This window comes from Convolutriloba macropyga, chromosome 7, assembly GCF_964194025.1.
Source record: "Convolutriloba macropyga chromosome 7, txConMacr16.3, whole genome shotgun sequence".
NCBI classification, from domain to species: Eukaryota; Metazoa; Xenacoelomorpha; order Acoela; family Convolutidae; genus Convolutriloba; species Convolutriloba macropyga.
Genome location: NC_134474.1, coordinates 74294872 through 74313890, shown reverse-complemented (window position 1 = coordinate 74313890; position 19019 = coordinate 74294872). Strand labels below are relative to the sequence as shown.

The 19019-nt window shown below is 33.4% G+C and overlaps 1 protein-coding gene across 1 annotated transcript in view; it reads left to right on the top strand.

The window, feature by feature from the left end:
• Positions 1-19019, top strand: part of LOC142342533 (flotillin-1-like) — a 113989-nt gene that overhangs the window by 84923 nt on the left and 10047 nt on the right. The window contains exons 2-6 of the mRNA XM_075393885.1: positions 12922-12984; positions 16619-16694; positions 16762-16852; positions 17160-17303; positions 18554-18769. Coding sequence (XP_075250000.1) covers positions 12942-12984; positions 16619-16694; positions 16762-16852; positions 17160-17303; positions 18554-18769 — 570 coding nt within the window. The 5' untranslated portion in view covers positions 12922-12941. The remainder of the gene's footprint in view (positions 1-12921; positions 12985-16618; positions 16695-16761; positions 16853-17159; positions 17304-18553; positions 18770-19019) is intronic.

Sequence of the window (19019 nt, the reverse complement as noted above, 5' to 3'; positions counted from 1 at the left end):
ATCCGATGGCTTAAAAATAAAAATCAATATTTACGAACTTAATAAGGGTTTAACTATGTTTATCACTACTAAAAAAGAGAAGAACATGAGAAAAATAGGAAAAAAACAAGAGAAGAAATAAATTGAAGAACAAGAGAAGAACAAGAGAAGAAGGTATAAATGTAGGATATCTAATAGGTCTTATTTTCACACAAACAGGAGATACTAGAAGTATTAGAGCAGGAATTGTAGGATGTTTGAAGCAAACGCGAGAGATCCTAGTAAGTCACTGTGTACGAGCGTGAATAAATTATTGCTTGTGGACTAATTAACTCCAACGAATTAAAAGAAAGATTAGAATTACTTATACTAGAAACATAAGCGGAACATTATGGACTATATGAAGAGATGTTATGAGAAATAATGAACTATATGAAGATATCTAAAAAAAATATCATCAAGGAGTGATATTACTAATGTACAACTAGAAAACTTGTTTTTGTTTCTGCTAATTGAAAGAATAACAACAACCAAAACAACAAGATCAATTAGATAAGGAAATATTATACCCTCAAAAAATGAAAATCAAAACAGAAAGAAGTATAGCGTTTAAAAAAGATGACACTTGGTCTATTGATATAATTGATAAATCTTGATTAGGAAAATATAATAATTTTAAGTTTTAATAACAATCATAGATACACTTACCAAATGTGCTTGGGCCATTAAGATATTTATACAGTAATACAATTTCACTGAACAGATCAAGTAAATCTTTAACTAATGGTTTTAAATCAATTGTACTATGAGGCAGAATAGCAGAAAAAAATGGGTTGATAGATGTGGTGAGTTTTGTAATAAAGCATTCAAAACTAATATGAACTTAGTATATTTGGTAAGACATATTTATTGAAGAATTTAGTTAAAATTATTTTAACTCTCATAGATTATATGTCATTGGCCCTACTGGTGATCAATATGAAGATGTTAAAAGTGTTATTGAAATTTCTGATGTTGATTTTTTATAATGATACAAAAGATCTTTCATCACCCGGTCAAAAACCTAAGGATGTAAAGAAGCCTATTACATTTAATGTTCTAGAACCAACTAAAGAACCGGCTTTTAAATAATAGTTCAGTAGAAGTAGACATTGTAGTTGTAATATGGCATATGTTAATCAAAATCTATTTTCATTAGATAGACAAAAGGTAAGGGAAAATTGTCTTCCAAAAACATTATCTGAACAGTGAGAAGATTATTATTACAAAACGGAGTGATTTTGATTAAATATAATGAGATAAATAACGATAATTTTGTTGGTGTAAGTACAGAGGTTTGGAGAAAAGCTCAAAAATAAATTGTTGTTTGCCTACAGAATACCAATGAAAAATTAAGAGCTAACTGGGATGAAATGATTGTTTGAGATGATAGTATTATAGTTGATATTATTATTAATATTAAGGATGGACATTATAATTGATAACATAATTAATATTATAATAATATCAAAATTTTCAATTAGATTAAGTAAAATTTACCACATCACACTGTTTAATTCCATTAATCTATCATGTTCTTTTTAACTCTAAAATCAATATGCTCTATTCTTTCTCTTGCAACATTTTGGTATTTAATGTTTTTGCTGCTAAAGTTATTATATAACCGGGTGGAAACATTGAATGCGTATAATGTATCAGAGTTTTTACCATTGCCTTTAGTACCAGATAACATAATAAAATGAATCTTTATTGTACTATAAGCCGTTATTTATCAGCTGTATATTTACCTGATTTGTAAATTAGCTTCTCATATCTCAGTATGAATGCTATTGAATTATCAATATTTTAGACGTTATCTCCTTTTTTTATTTTCCATCTTACGTGTCATTGTATTCTTATTAGCTTCCAATATAATTTTATCATTTGTTTGTTCATTTATTATATGAGCCAATTCAGATATTTTATATGCTCTAGGTTGTATTCCTTTTGTCGACCACATCCATGAATCTTTTGATGATCCTACATTATCTGAGAAACTACTTCGATTGTATTTGTTATTGTTAAATTTATATTAAACACTGAATTATAAACAGATAATCTACTAAACCTAGTTTTGAATTATTGAGTATAGTTTCATTAACAACTAGTCTCTGTGATGATTTTACAATTCTCGCAATAACTGTTTTTTCATTTTTAGTTTTCGTTAACTCTTTAGCTATAATTTGCAATTCCCATACATTAACTTAAAAAATCAGTCTTTTTTAGGATTTAAAAATGCATGTTGAATGAGTTTCAATTTACCATTATAATAATTATGTACAGAACTTTAAAATTTTAAAACACAAACCAAATATTTTTGCAGCTAAGGATACTCCTTATATTAATATCAACATCATACTCAATAGAGATTAGAATCATCTGAATATACATGATTCTTACCTTGAGATTGAAATAAATCGGCACATGGTGGTAACATCAAAATATTCAATAAGGTATGATGCCATTTAGTAGTTCAGTTTAACTTTAAATTACTCGTGGTAGGACGATTAAATATATGGATCATTGTCATTCTAATTGATTGATAAGTAAATTAACCACTAGTACTAGTGCTGATTATGAGAGTAGTTTTCTTTATCTAGTTGAAAATGTTCATATGTATATGATGGTAAAAATGAGTGGTTAAAATTACTATGAGAACAAACTAACAATTAAAGAGCTTTTTTAGAGCTGTTGATGTTGGTAATGATGTCTTAATAGAAAAAAAAGAGAGTTATTTGGTATGTATCTAGTATTGAACGTATTAAGGAAAAAGATTTAAACTGTTATATTGACTGTATTTATTACGAACAAAAAACAATATATTAAAGTATACTTCAGGTTATTAACTTCTTGGTAAAAGAGTGCTATGCAGACAGCACAAAATATAATAAATTTTTTAAAAAAATAGTGTTAATGATCAAGTTAGTCACATATATTACGATGATTGTGACTAAGTTTTTTTAAGATTGACAGTGAAATTTATTCTGAAGATATAATGATTATGAAAAATGGATTCAGTGATTAAAATCAGCTGTTTAATGAATTATTGAAATTTAACATAAACTAAATTCGGTTACCAGATAATACTAAACAATATATAAATCATAGAACCTTTAAATTAATTTAACGACAATATTTTTTTAAATGATAGATGCCAAAATGATGAGAACAGCAACCAATACACCTTAGTTTGAATTTAGAGTTGCCTTTGCTGATGCCATATATCATGCGTTATTTTTAACAAAGATTATCATTATTGTCAGTCGTGGTGGCAGTAATATGGTTGATGTCATCATATAGACAACACGACTTATACAACTGGTCTAAACAAGACACTGTTGCGGGCTCATAGTTTCATGATATGTATCAGTTAAAGGTTTAAAAATAATTTGAAACATAAAGATAATTGAAAACATTTTTTGAATAATTAGTCAATAACATTTGATTTCTTTTTCTTGATAGTTCATTTCAATTCTTGTTGTCCAACATTTTTTACGAGTCAATTTTTTCTGTTGGTTTTTATCTAGATTAACTCTTTTAGTGTTTCCTGTTTGGTTCTAGTTACAACTCTGTTTATTTTAATTAATCAACATAATATGATTTACATTAATTTTAAAACTGACTGAAGCATTTCAACCAAATTCAGTTTTTGTTTACTGTATACTCCTTCAGAAAGTGTTTCACAATTACAGTATAACAGCAGAAATGCTCTGCAAAGCAATTTTGCTTATCTTTTTATAAGAATTGCAAGTTTGGTTCTTTGCTCCATGGTAATTGGTCAAATAAGGGAATTACCTATTAGTTAGGAATCATCTCGAAACAATCAGTTTGGTAAAGCAACTTAATTAGACTCAATGAATTAGCAACTGCGTCAAAAAAGATATGAATTTACTTTTTTAGATATTTTTTAAGTTAATTTTCAATATAAGTCGACATCTTTTGTGGCTTTTTGTTACATTATGTGCAAAAAGAAAACTAGATGCCTTTCTTTTATTCAATTTTAATTTTACTTTTTGATTTTCGTTTTTGTAGGTACGAACAAGTTTTAATGATAACAATTGATTTTGTTCAGTTTTTTGGTAATCTCAGATACAACATAAGTTGAACAGTTTTTTGAACAAATCATTTTTTGTTATAGATTACATTGAACACGTTTTAGTGGAATTATAAATTCTTATCGGTAAGTGGTTCTTTTTGTTTTTTTTGGCGTTAAAAGTGGTTAAAACCGCAATTTGTAGCATATTTTATTATTGTTGAAAAGTGATGTTGTGGTCTATTTTAGGGTTTTTTAATCATAGAGCATTTGAATACGTAACAAGCGAGTGAAAGCTAGCGAATGCTTATTGCGCTCGATTTCTCTTTATACATTAACTCAAGGATTTTCCCGTGACAAATAAATGCGTCAACTCAATTACGCGAAACATGACGTTTTGCCTATCCATTAACTAAATTGAGAAGAACTGCGCAAAAAGTGTCTCCTCAGTTGTTCTATAATACCATTTTGTCAGTCAAGTTCTTGTTTTGAATTGATTGTAGCCTAAAAGTTATAATTACAGTTCTATTTCCTTGGAATTTAAGCTAGTAAAGTTGTTGTGAGAACGGGAAACTTGTTATCTACTCCCAGTTTTTGAACAGCATAATTCTCAAAAAACTTCAAATTTCGCAGCTGTTAATTAAACTTTTTTCCAATGTGTAAATAACTTTGCTCTTTTTTTAAATTTTACTCTGAATACAGATTTGAAAAAACTCCCATTTAGAGAAATGCAGTGACCAAAAACATGCCAGTAAGTTGTTTACACTCTGAAACACAAAACATGGCTGAGGGACCAACGCTAGATTGGCAAGTGTTGGTTCAAGATGAAAACAAAGCAATAGAAATAATCTCAAGACGAATCGTGAGCCAATCAGTCCAGATAGAGTTTCAAGTAACCCAAAACCAAACCAAACCCAATGGAAACGCTTGACATTAAATAAGTTTCATAAGCAACAGTTCAATGCATTAAAGACCTGATAAATACCAATGACTCCCTCTTTCAGTCGCAAGACCAAATAATTAAAGAAAGTCTGTTGAAAGTAAAAACTTACTGCTCGTTTTTCTTAACACCTCAATTGTTGTGATCATCACTCTGCAAAAAACAATTTGAAAAGCAGCTTTGTATTTTAATTGCCCAACACAACATACAAGAGAACAAAAAAAATGGACCAGCAAAATAAAAACAAGGCAGGGAACATTAACCAAGTGTCAAGCGATGACAACCATGGTTAAAAGAAAACCAGGGTCAATAAGCTGGGAGATAACTTAGTGCTCAAACCATGTAACCAATTATACTTGTTGTAGGCTGTCTACATCAACCCTGTGCGCTCAGCAGAAACCCAACTCAAGTATAACAATGCTTCAATTGACCATATCTGGCCACCCAGATTGAGAATGTGCATGCTAATTAAAATGTCTCCGAATTTCAAAGTATAACAAAGTGAAATTTTACTTTGGATCAGAAAAGTAGATAAAATTTTCGAACTTCTGAGGCTCCCAAAAAGACCGACAGTTGACAATTTTGTCGGCGAAAATCAATTTGTTTCAATTATGTAATAATAATATATTTAATTCAATTTATCTAATTTCAATATGTTTAATAGAATTTTTGTTAAAAGATTTTATACGGAAGTATAGAAGCAAAAAAGGGTCATTAAAACTACCAAAATTGAAACACAAGCTGAACTGTCAAACCATCACAAGTCAGATAGAGCAACCAACAAAAGTTTAAACGCGAACAAGTTCAAAGTTTTTTTACTTGGGCTGTCGTGGCTCAGCAAACAATATGCATGAAGTATTCCTATTAACGACAAAGAAAAAACAATATTTGCCTTCATTAGGTTAGAAAATTGTAAAGGTCACGTTATGACTTTCAAACACATTGTTGCAGTGGAATTGAAAACCAACAGTTTTGATAAGTCTGATTTTAATGCGGAGAAAGGAGTAAGCTTTAACGAAGTTAGACCACATTGGTCTGGAAGAAGCAAAATCCCTAGAAAATTAATCTATGAACTCTTCAACTCTCCTCATCAAGAATAACACTCTACCTACAATTCTGCAATCACAGAATACACCTCAGCACTAATTGTGTCGGAAACAAAAAACTGTGGAAAAAGGCAGCCATAATTATCAATATCCTCAAAATAAAGGCATTAGATAACTTGATCTTCATTTCTGCTATCAGTTTTTAATGACTCCGGCAGTTTTTACGTTATAAAAGATTTTTTTTGGTAGCAATCAGTCAGCTACAGATGCAACTTAGTTCTAGTCACAACTCTGTTTATTTTAATTAATCAACATAATATGATTTACATTAATATTAAAACTGATTGAAGCCTTTCAACCAAATTCAGCTTTTGTTTACTGTATACTCCTCCAGAAAGTGTCTCACAATTACAGTATAACAGCAGAAATCCTCCGCAAAGCAGTTTTGCTGATCTTTTTTTAAGAATTGCAAGTTTGGTTCTTTGCTCCATGGTAATTGGTCAAATAAGGGAATTACCTATTAGTTAGGAATCATCTCGAAACAATCAGTTTGGTAAAGCAACTTAATTAGACTCAATGATTTAGCAACTGCGTCAAAAAAGATATGAATTTACTTTTTTAGATATTTTATAAGTTAAATTTTAATATAAGTCGACATCTTTTGTGGCTTTTTGTTACATTATGTGCAAAAAGAAAACTAGATGCCTTTCTTTTATTCAATTTTAATTTTACTTTTTGATTTTCAGTTTTGTAGGTACGAACAAGTTTAATTGATAACAATTGATTTTGTTCAGTTTTTTGGTAATCTCAGATACAACATAAGTTGAACAGTTTTCTGAACAAATTATTTTGTGTTATAGATAACATTAAACACGTTTTGGTGGAATGATAATTTCTTATTGGTAAGTGGTTCTTTGTTTTTTGGCGTTAAAAGTGGTTAAAACCGCAATCAAAGAAAATCTGTTGAAAGTTAAAAACTTACTGCTCGTTTTTCCTAGCACCTCAATTAATGTGAGCATCACTCTGCAAAAAACAATTTGAAAAGCAGCTTTGTAATTTAATTGCCCAACACAACATACCAGATAACAAAAAAATGGACCAACAAAATAAAAACAAGGCAAAGAACTTTAACCAAGCTTCAACCGATGACAAGCTTGGTTAAAAGAAAACCAGGGACAATAATTTGGGTGATAACTGAGTGCTCAAACCACGTAACCAATTATAGTTGTTGTAGGCTGGCTCCATCAGCCCTGTGCGCGTAGCAAAAACCCAACACAATTATAACAAGGCTTCAAGTGACCATATCTGGCCACCCAGATTGAGAATGTGCATGCTAATTAAAATGTCTCCGAATTTCAAAGTATAACAAAGTGAAACTTTACTTTGAATCAGAAAAGTAGAGAAAATTTTCGAATTTGTGAGGCTCCCAAAAAGACCGACAGTTGACAATTTTGTCGGCAAAAATCAATTTGTTTCAATTATGTAATAATAATATATTTAATTCAATTTATCTATTTTCAATATGCTTAATAAAATTTTTGTTAAAAGATTTTATACGGAAGTATAGAAGCAAAAAAGGGTCACAAAACTACCAAAATTGAAACACAAGCTGAACTGTCAAACCATCACAAGTCAGATAGAGCAACCAACAAAAGTTTAAACGCGAACACGTTCAAAATTTTTTACTTGGGCTGTCGTGGCTCAGCAAACAATATGCATGAAGTATTCCTATTAACGACAAAGAAAAAACAATATTTGCCTTCATTAGGTTAGAAAATTGTAAAGGTCACTTTATGACTGACAAACACATTGTTGCAGTGGAATTGAAAACCAACAGTTTTGATAAGTCTGATTTTAATGCGGAGAAGGGAGTAAGCTTTAACGAAGTTAGACCACATTGGTCTGGAAGAAGCAAAATCCCTAGAAAATTAATCTATGAACTCTTCAACTCTCCTCATCAAGAATAACACTGTACCTACAATTCTGCAGTCACAGAAAACACCTCAGCACTAACTATACCGGAAACAAAAAACTGTGGAAAAAGGCAGCCATAATTATCAATATCCTCAAAATAAAGGCATTAGATAACTTGATCTTCATTTCTGCTATCAGTTTTTAATGACTTCGGCAGTTTTTACGTTATCGAAGATTTTTTTTGGTAGCAATCAATCAGCTACAGAGGCAAATTTGAAGACCACATATAACAAAATTCGAGTTAAAACCAAACGACAGTTTTTGAAAAACTTCAAATGTAGATGCAAAGATGCAAAGATGAAGTGCAAAGCTCTTGCGACTTTCTCGCAGAGCAATCTATTATAGAAAACCTGAAAAAGACAAATGGCGAGAAAAAAATCTCTGAATAATCTTCAATAGAGCAGTCTTGCATTAATAACGCTATTTACTCAATTAATTCAGAAGTAACTATTAAGAGAAAATAAAAAAAGAAGAAAAAAGAACTGAAAACAACAAAAAATGCCAACAGCATTTGAGAGAGAAAATCTTTCTTCTACAAAGAGAAATTCAAGATTAGTCGAACAAATGTATGGCAGATAAAACAAGAAAAATTGGCACATCAAAAAACAAGGGTTCTTGAGAGCGATCATAACTATCACGTGTGATAAACAAAATTGCAGCAGTATCACCCCTTTCTAGCCATTGTTGACGAAGTAGCCAATAGTATCATTGAGCTTGCTGAAAGTTGCTATAACGTTGCGAATAAAATTTTTGTCAGTGGAATAGCCCTCCACTGCATACTTCTCTAACGTTTCTGAGAGAAGCTTTTGTGGCAGGATCATCCACGAATCTTTGAGTGTTCGAGGCAAAATGGCTGCCATTTTGGTAGTTTTTCGAGGATAGATATACCATAGGTTCTTTTCGTCAGGCGAATACAGTGCTATCTCTTTCTCGTTTTTGTGGTTGTAAAAATCATATTTTCCTCCTATCAGGAGAGCGCGGTCCTGTCTAATCCTGTTTCCAAATCTATATCTCCTTTCGAGTAATTCCAGTCTTTTAATTACGTAAACTCTGAAATTATTCACATAGCCAACAACCATCGCAGACCGTCCTAAACAAAATATTATCCAGCAAAATTTTTCCTCAAAACATCAATACGAATTAAGTACAGAAAAGGAATGGGCAAAAAACATCCTTTAAAAAACCACTAAAAAAAGTGGTAGGCAAACAATGAATCAAAATGAGCTGTTTTTCATGGCGTTGTTTGTGACGAATATAAGCATCAAACAACAAAGTTCACAAGAATTTCACAAGAGGCAATTTTCAGATTAAACAGTATTATAAACAACGTACTTCTTGTGTACCACAAATCCGTGGGTTCGAAAAAAGAAGGATGTTTTCATTGATCAGTTAGACGAATGTAGGGATAATGGAAAAATCAGCAAATTGCGCGACAAAATTGAGGAAATGAGAGCAGAGATAGAAGTCAACAACTTAGCGTTAAACATTGAGCTTCACGAAATCGCTACAACAAGTAGCGACAGCACAGGTTCTGCTGCTGATTCTGAACTGAAAAAAATGCCATCGCACAGGAAACCTGGTAGTAAAGAACAAAAAGATGGAGTTAGGTCACGAGGCGTTCCGGAGTTGAATTCAACTTGTACTAGGACAGATAGGAGCGTGAAATGAAAACGTTAAAAGCTTAATGGAGCACCCAAAAATCCAATGCAATGTCACGTATATTAAACGGCTTGATAAATTCTCTGAATGCAAGCATCTGACCCTGGTGATAAAGATAGATATTGATTAAGCAAGAAGCTAATTCTGCTGTCCCTAAGGAAACTGAAATACTATTGAGAGCCGGACTTTATTAGCAAAGAGCTGAACTCGGAAGAGCAAGCAAAAGAAAATGAAATTCTACTAGTGAGAAGAGGGCTTATAAGTCAAGGTAAAAGTGCAAAAATCTGAGGATAAAAGATCTTGTTCTTCAAAAACAGATCGATCTAACTAGGACGTTGGTCGATCAAAACTTTATCAAAAATGAAAATGACACAGACACAAGAGAATGACAATCCAAATCAAACGATATAACGTTTCTACTTTTCAATGTAAGAAGTCGAGAAGACCTAAAACGCAGAGCGAATTTTCTAAATTGTCTGTCGGTAGATAACATAGATATATTTTGTTCCTAACTGAAAAGTGGTTAACAGACAATATACTCAACGAGTGATTTCTTCTGAAAAGCTATGCCAACTAACGAAATATTCAAAAAAACTGATATTTACAGAAAAAACACGGAGGATTTTTCATTGCAGTTAGAATCATAGCTCGTGAAAGTGTAGAACTAAAGAACACAAATGAGCATGTTGTTGCCAAAAGACACACAAAAAATGCAACAATCCAAATATGGTCTTGTTACACCCCAACGAAAACGAGCTCACATAGGTGTTCTGAAACATCAATGATTAAGCCTTTTGATGAGCTAAATACCTATGCGGAAAAGGAAAAATGTTACACAAATATTATTATAGGTGAACTCAATCATGAAAAGACTTTATGTCTTCTTAACAAACTAACCCGTTGATGTAATAAAATCATGACACAGAAACCGAGTTCAATAATTCTTTCCAGTTGGGCCATAAGGTTTTCACAGCGAAGATTGAGGTTCAATCAGAGACGCGATGCGAAAACAAAACAACATAAATTTGCCTTCAACGAAACTGAACTGAAAGAGTTAATTAAATATATTTAAAAAAAAATCTTTTGAACATTTTTGCCACACCAACATAGACCGAAAAGTCCAGCAATGATACAAATGGCTTGATGATGTATTTCAAAAATGTTCTCAAAACACTACTGAATAGATCTAACCTCGCCCATGGGTCAAAAATCAATCTTACCACCTGATGAAACTTATATCTCCTCTAATAAAAAAAACCAAAAATCCGAATCTCTGCAGACTGATTAAAAACAAAAAGGAGTACGAAAAAGTTGAGAGATCAGCAAAAGCAAAGCGAGCAGAATTTGAAGATAAAATTTTCTGAGGAAATAGATGAGGAATTCTCTGATCTACAAAAAACTTGAAACCTGTCTTCAAACGTTTTTAATATCCGGAATCAAATTTTTTCCATAATAACAAAACCAATGAACAGAGATTGAAATTCAAATACCTTGGTTATTTTTTCTCCAGTGTGTTCAGGAAAGATAATTCAATCACGATGAAAACGTGATACAGAAAACTAAAATATAGCAAAAGAAATTTGATGACGAAAAATTCAGAGTGATACTGGCCAAACTGCAGACCAATAAAGCGTGTGGCCCTGATAGTATTGGTAATACGGTCTTAAAAAACCTGTCAGCTCTTAAAAAAATCATTGCTTAAAGTATTCCAAGCTGCTTTGAACAAAAAGTATTTCCTCATAAAATTGGAAAACAAGCAGAGTAATCCCAATTATCAGAGACGAAAACTGAACAATGGCAGAAAACAACAGACCAATCAGCTTACATTGTAATGTCTAGAAGCTCTTTGGGAAGTTAAGTTTCAGAGAAATCTTCGAAATCTTTAAACTATCTCTCAATAACTCCCAACGTGGATTTAGGAGACACAGGTCAGTTCTTACGCAGCTACTACTTTTCCTAAAACGTCTACACAAAGACCTGATGATTCATATGAGGTATATTTAGATTTTTGAAAAGCTTTTGGCAGTGTGACACCTGATAAATTACTCACAAAAATCGAAGAGCTGCATATCGAGTGTAATTTCCTAAGAAAAACAACAAGCCACCTCAATGAAAAGAATAAGTTGAAGTAAATAACTCCAGATCCGAAAATGACCCAGTTACTAGTGGTGTTCCGCCAGGATCACTACCAAGTCCTCTGTTTTTTTTTTAAATGTGAACGGTCTGGCAAAGCGGTTGAAAGTGTGCGACGTTTTTTGGATATGCAGATGACATTAAGTTAGTAACAACACAGCCAGCAGATATCCAATCGGATTGTGAAGCCATTCTGTAGCATTCTGGTGCGAGGAAAACGAAATAAAGCTGAAGGAAAACAAATGTTATATTTTAACAGTACAACAACAACAGAACAGGGAGCATCATTTTATAATAAATTAAAATTGCTTGAGCAAAAATGTGCAGAAAGTTTATGACATGAAAATGTCTAACAAACTCTCCTGGATAGCAGATAGCCAAAGGCGTTGTCAAAAAGATTCAAAAGCCTTCTACCTTCTTAAATGTTACGTTTCTGTTTTATCGAGTTTTAGAACAAAACAAAATGCTTATGTGGGGTATGTCATGCCAGTTATAAGCTATGCCTCAATGGTTTGGTTTGTAAATAAACGCAAAGAGTTAGAACGTATCCAAAAGAAAGACACTGAATGGATTTAAAGTAGTTGGGAAGCGAATTACAAAAGGAGGCTATCAGAACTCAAACTAAGCTTATTTCAGGTTAATTACAACATCAAATTTTCAGTAAAATTAAATAAAAATGCAATGAATGCAACACGACCAAATCAGCTCATAGCAATCGGTAAATCTCGCACAATAAAGAACAATGAGAATTTTTGGGTGAGATCCAGCAAACTAAATATCAGTAAATGCAAAACTATTCAACAACTATTTTCTGCTGAGCGGACCTTCTGATTAACGTTGTTTCGCGGTCTGCATTTAAATTGCTGCGCCTGTTCTTGATTGACAAATTCGGTGTTTTTCCGGGATCTTTTCCGTTTGTGCCCCCCCCCCCAGTACTTTGAAAAGATCCACATATTCTTAAACTTTTACGTAGGCTATTGCTCGGATCAATGGTTTTCAACTACAATTTTGCTCCGTGAGTCGAATAAAAATTGTTATTTTAAATTTTTGTAAATGGATTATTATAGTGTCAGGAACCGTGCTTAAAATGAATGGCAGAGTTCTTCTTAATGTCTTTGTAGGCGTTTCAGATTAAGAAATGTTTCACACATGTGGACCAAATGAGGCAATGGTTATTTCAGGTATGTTTCCTTATTTCTTCCGGCTCATTGCAATAGTTTATCATTTCTCGGCCTATTCACATTGGTGTGAGCAGTCATTAAAGGGAAATGCGGAAATTATTAGATATTTCCTTTGGGATCTTTTATTATTGTAACCCCAGTGCGTTATGCATCCCCCAGTTACATCACGTGCCATTACATAGAAAATCATTATGTAAAAAAGGGCCTGCGGCTGAGGGGTGCAAATAATGTGCGCCCACTAAGCTGGGGCGCAAACGGAAAAGATCCTTTCTTTGTTTTAAAAAATGGATCTTTTCCGTTTGTGCCCCCTCCATATTATTTGCACCCCCCATACGCACGTGCAATATTTTTACATAATGATTTACTATGCAATGACACGTGCTCTGTAAGTGGGGGGCGCATAACGTACTGGGGGGGCACAAACGGTAAAGATCCTAAAAAATTATAAGACAGGGGGACTAACAGTTATGAACTTTCCCATTTTTGCACCCCCCCCCCCCCAATAACCTTAAATATATCATACTTTGAATTGCATACATGTAAATTCAGAAAACATAACCAATTCGCTCAATAAGTACGTGTTCTCCAATAAAATAAATTGATTTAATTGTGTTACAGTATTGTATTCTGGGATGGTGGCATCTGATTGACCAATAAACGGTTTGGTGGGCTATTGGTGAAATGCCGAATTGCTGATAAATTGTGGGATCTTTTCCGTTTGTGCCCCCCACCAGCTTAGTGAGTGCATACTATTTGCATCCCCTCAGACGCATATGGCATATTTTTACATAATGATTTACTATGTAATGGGGTGTGTTGTTTAACGGGGTTAGGCGTATAACGTGGGGGGGGGGGGCTGGGTGAGCGACAAACGGAAAAGCTCCAAATTGGGAGAATACCGTCACTTTTCTACTATTCCATTGGTCATAGAGTGAATCAAAAACTTTCCCTCGAGTTTTAGTATGCTTGCTATTGAAAAATTAGAATTGTAGCAATTATATTTGTCCTGTCGGTCTTTTTTAATGCGATTTTTCGCTTGACCGATTTTTCGTCTGAAGCTTTTGACTTTTCGTCCTCAAAAAACGGGATAAACAGGTAGCGCCCAGCGGGCTTTAAGTGCTCTTAGATCCTTTCAGGTCTGTTTCAGCTCAAACTGTTTAGGAGACTTATACTTATGGTTTGAAGGCCGGAAGAGAGGTTGAAGACACCCCCACTGTTGACCCCCACGCAACTATTGCCCCCCCCCCCCACCGCGCTGTCCCCCATACCACTGTTGCCCACCACCTACCTCTCCATCAGCCCTCCCGGTGCACCCCCCGCCCCCACCGTGGCTACGTTCGAACAACTGATTGCTACAAACACGCAAATTTATAATAATTTTCACAATTTTTTTTCAAGCTTTTTGAAAATTTTTGTCATTTTTTGAGTTCTTTCGGACCTAAGTGTCAAGGAATTTTTCGTATGGTTTTATAATAGGTTACTGCATAGTTTCTAGTAGACGTGGAATGGTTTCAACACTTAAACATCACGAATTTTAGCATTTTTCGACAAAACGTGCAAATTTTTTTTCAATTTTTTTGACATTTATCTTCCATTATTCAAGTTGTTACAGACACAGGGGCCAGAAAACCTCCCTAGGGGTTTAATAATAAGTCACTGAAAATTTTTCATAAGCCATGAATAGTTATAAACCTTTTAATATCACAATTGTGAGCAATTTTTTCGGATAAAATTTTCGATTTTTTCAAGTGTTTGAAAATTTTTGTCGGTTTTAGGTTTGTAAAGCCTCAAGAGCCGAGGAACCTCCTCTAGGGCTTGAAAATAGATTTTTGTATAGTTTCTAATTGTAGTCAAATGTTTTTCAAGGTTTCAACACTGCAAATTTTAGTATTTTTTTTTTACAAAACTACAGAAAATCTCCGTTAGGTTTTGATAATAAGTTTCTGGAAAATGTTTTTTGGCCATGGATTGGTTTTTCAACTTTTATCATCACAAATTTTAGCAGTTTTTTTAAGCAACTTGCAAGTTTTTTTTGTCATTTTTTAGGTTTCTCCAGCCTCAAGAGCCACATAACGTCCTCTAGGGTTTGATTATTGGTTACTGCATAGCCTCTAGATGTAATGGAATGTTTTCAAGATTTTAATATGAGCGGTTTTTAAAAAAATTTTTGCAAGTTTTTCAAGTTTTTTGAATCATTTTGATTTTTTTAAATCATTTTTCGGCACCAGGGTCCTAGGGTTCTCCTCCAAGGTTTCATGATAAGCGGTTGCATAGTTTCTAAAGTTACTGGAAAGGTTATCAATATTTTAATGACTCCAGCTTTATCAATGTTTTGATAAATTTTGATTTTATTTTTTCAAATTTTCGGAAAGTTATCTTGTTCCAAGTTTAAGGATCTTTATGAGCCAGTGATTCTGTTTAAAGATTGCAATAGGGATAATGGATAGTCTCCTGAGACGATGAAATGGTTTTGGAGATTTTAATATTTTGAATTTTAGCAAGGTTTTAAAATTTGCGATTGTTTTCAAAGTTTTTGAATATATTTGTCCTTTTCTGAGTTTAACGATCATTACTGGCCAATGAAGTTTTTCAAGTCTTGCAGATGGGTTACTTGTTTTGAAGATTTTCACTCTGAAATCTGGAAGCTTTTTTAAATTTTGCAATATTTTGGAAATTTTTAAAATATCCATTTCTTATTTGATTTATTTACTAACAAGGCTAGAAAACTAAAAGTTGCAGAGTCGATTCAAGCTAAAGCTAGCCTTACTAGATCGTGGCTAGCTGCTGACGAAGCCGAACGCTCGCCGGTTGTTTGAGAGCGATTCGCCCGACGTAGTCGGTTATGTTTTATGAATCTAAGTTTTTGTTAATGAAAAAATGACATTGTAGAATTTTGCCTTTTAAAGGGTTGTTTAATTGACATTATCTACTATTGTCGTTAACGGGCACCTTTAAAATTAAATTTAACGTCTTCAAAATTTTTGAAATTGTCGTCCTTTCGAAAATGCTCCCCTGAGAAAAAATCTGAAGAAACCGACTTATAAGTGATTTGACTCGAAGTCCCCACAGGCGGGAATCCGACAGCGGTTATTTTGTTTCTTATTCACTACCTCATGACTTTATCACATAAATTGCTCCTCTTAACTTTTTAAATTTGTAGATGAGCAGAACTGGAAGGAATTTTGGGATCTATTCTGTTTTGCCCATATTTCTTATATCTATCCCTAACTTTGATGATGTTCGTTAGATTACGAGATTGTTGATTAAACTGAAACATCACAGAAATAAACACTACGCATTTTGACAGAACATATAAGAGAAAATCTTTTTTAATTAAAACGAGAATTTTTTTCCATTTCTTTTATGGCTGGATTATCATTAAAACTCATAGATAAATTTCATTTTCTTGAAATTAGAAACGTTTCTTGGCAGATAGGATTCATAAAATAAGAAAAAAAAAGTTGATTTAAAAAAAGTTGTTTAAAAAGTTGATTTAAAAAAGGGAAACGATTTCTAGGGTTTGCGAACCAAAATATGGTTTAGGAAATAAAAAGAAATCCGATAAAAAACTTGTGAAAATTGTTCTGCATCTGTACCGAAACAGGATTTTCTTTGAAGTTTGTTATTGTTTAAGGCTGTTGCTACGCGCGTCCCTTGCTTATTCCTGGTGGACGGGTATTTAAGTGGCCTTTCATTCAGAAGTTGCAGAAGTAAGCATCTTTTGTTCTCTTGCTATGTTTCCACTCTGATCAAGTTAGTTATACTGTTAATTTATAGGTTGTCACTGAACACTATGACGTTCCGAGTTGAAACAAATAACGTGTATACGAAGAAAGGTGTTGAAATATCAGTAACTGGAATTGCACAGGTAAAAACATAATTGCTGTTACAGACTAAAAAAATTCAAGGGCTAATTTTTATTAATTGTTTTGCTCGGGTCAAGTAATTTAAACTGATTTCTGATTCGTGGCCAATTAATTTAACAAATCTATGTAACCACCTAAACTTTTCACATTTTGATGAATGACTGACCGAAGCAATCGTTGCTTTCATTTTGTTGCATATGGATCCACGTACTTAAGCCTTTACTGGGTTTCAAAAGTTTGTGACTTAAACACAACGATATTTTTATTACTACGAAGGCTTTTTTTTAACATTGATCTGTCACTGATTAGGTCAAAATCGAGGGTCAGAAAGAAGAAATGTTGGCGAAGGCTTGTCAGCAGTTTCTTGGGAAGCGAGAGCGAGAGATCCATAATATTGCATTGAATACATTGGAGGGTCATCAAAGGGCCATTATGGGCAATATGACTGTGGAGGTTAACTTTATTTTTTGTTATCAAATTGATCTATAAGTTCTGAGCAGCTAATGCTGAGCTGATGCGGAGCTCTTTCTTATCCACCGGAAACAAAATTTAAGTTTTCAAAGCGATGAGTGATCAATCTATGGCGTGTTTTATGCTATGTAAACTGTTGATTTAGTTGAAGAGAGTAAGTTGCCGTTTTAAAGAAGAGACTAATTTATTCTCAGAGGAGGGTGGTCTTACCGTTTTAATTTGGTCATACAACTAAAGGGTTTCTCAAAATGTCCGTTATAAATGGTTACGTTCTCCGTGGCAGGGAAAGAGCTCCCCGAAAAGTTACATGTCAAAAAATCCAATTTATGAGCTTTGATTTGCTTTCATGAATTCTCCTCAACTGTATCAATTGCAACCGTTGTAAAAATGTAAGACTTGATCGAAGAGACATTTGTTCTCAGTGCATTTTAATATTTTTGCGTTTTAGCCGTGACGCTGTTTGTGTGAGTATTGATATAGTACGTCTATAATCTACCCTCTATATGCACCCTGTCTAATTCTAACATGTGCGGTTTCATAACTAGAGTGTATCTATAATTATCCTTGTTTGTCTTGGCTTGTGGCTTGAAGTCGATTTGCACGTATTATGTATTTTCGCAGATACTTCGTACTGTGGGTAATAAAAAACTTTAAACAGCACACAAAATGATCAAACCACTGAAACGCTGGAGAACTGACTTAACGTTGACAGGATACAGTTTGTTGCTAAGATAATCAAAATATTCTTTGCAGCCATCGAGTTCTTGAAGCGTTGTTTTCAACTATCTCATCAAAATCAAAAGTGACCTGAGAATTTTTCAAATTTTGCTTCTGAGAAACCATTACCTGTCAACTTGAATATTAAGAGTTTATTTGAAACATAGTCTGCTTTGCATGAACTGACAATGTGAGTATCTGTCCGTTGTCGCGATTTTATTAAACTTGCATTTTACATTCTAAATTATAGTCCTTTTTTCCTTTGTGATTTAACATGGCTGAGCGCGACTATGCACGTTTTATTTGCTAGAAAACTAAGCCAACTTTCTGCTTCGGATCATGAACACAGTTTGATCTCTGAACTTGAAGGAAATGAAAAGGAAAATTGTTTATCGGTTAAAAAAATTGCCATGTTTTCGAAACTCAACTTTTTAAGCATGCTTTGAAAATACTACTCATGTCTTCCCTGAAGGTAGTTATTTCCCTTTAGAATCGTGTATTGAGTCTAATTTTAGGAAATCTACCAAGATAGAGTGTCGTTCAGTAAGCTTGTGTTCGAAGTGGCCTCAGCTGACTTGGCGACTATGGGAATGACAGTTATATCATACACCATTAAAGATCTCAGTGACGCAGAGGGATACTTGGTGGCTCTGGGCCAGAGCAGGACCGCCGAAGTGCATAGAGATGCTAGGATTGGCGAGGCTGATGCAAAAATGCAGGCAGGAATAAAGGTGTGTAATCTCAGCGAAATGATTCGTATGAACGTATATTTGCGTCCAGCCCACTTCGTTTGTTAATAGCCGCACAGCGATAGCTGGGGCTATTATTGGCCTTCTCTTGGTTTTTTACAATTCAAAGAATTTGAATTGTATTGGGGCGCTGTCTTTTTTACGACTCGAAGAGGAGTATTGGAGAAGTCCTTTTTTTTAATCAATTTTATTGGAGTGATTTTTGAAGTGGGAAATGAAACGCGTGAAAAAA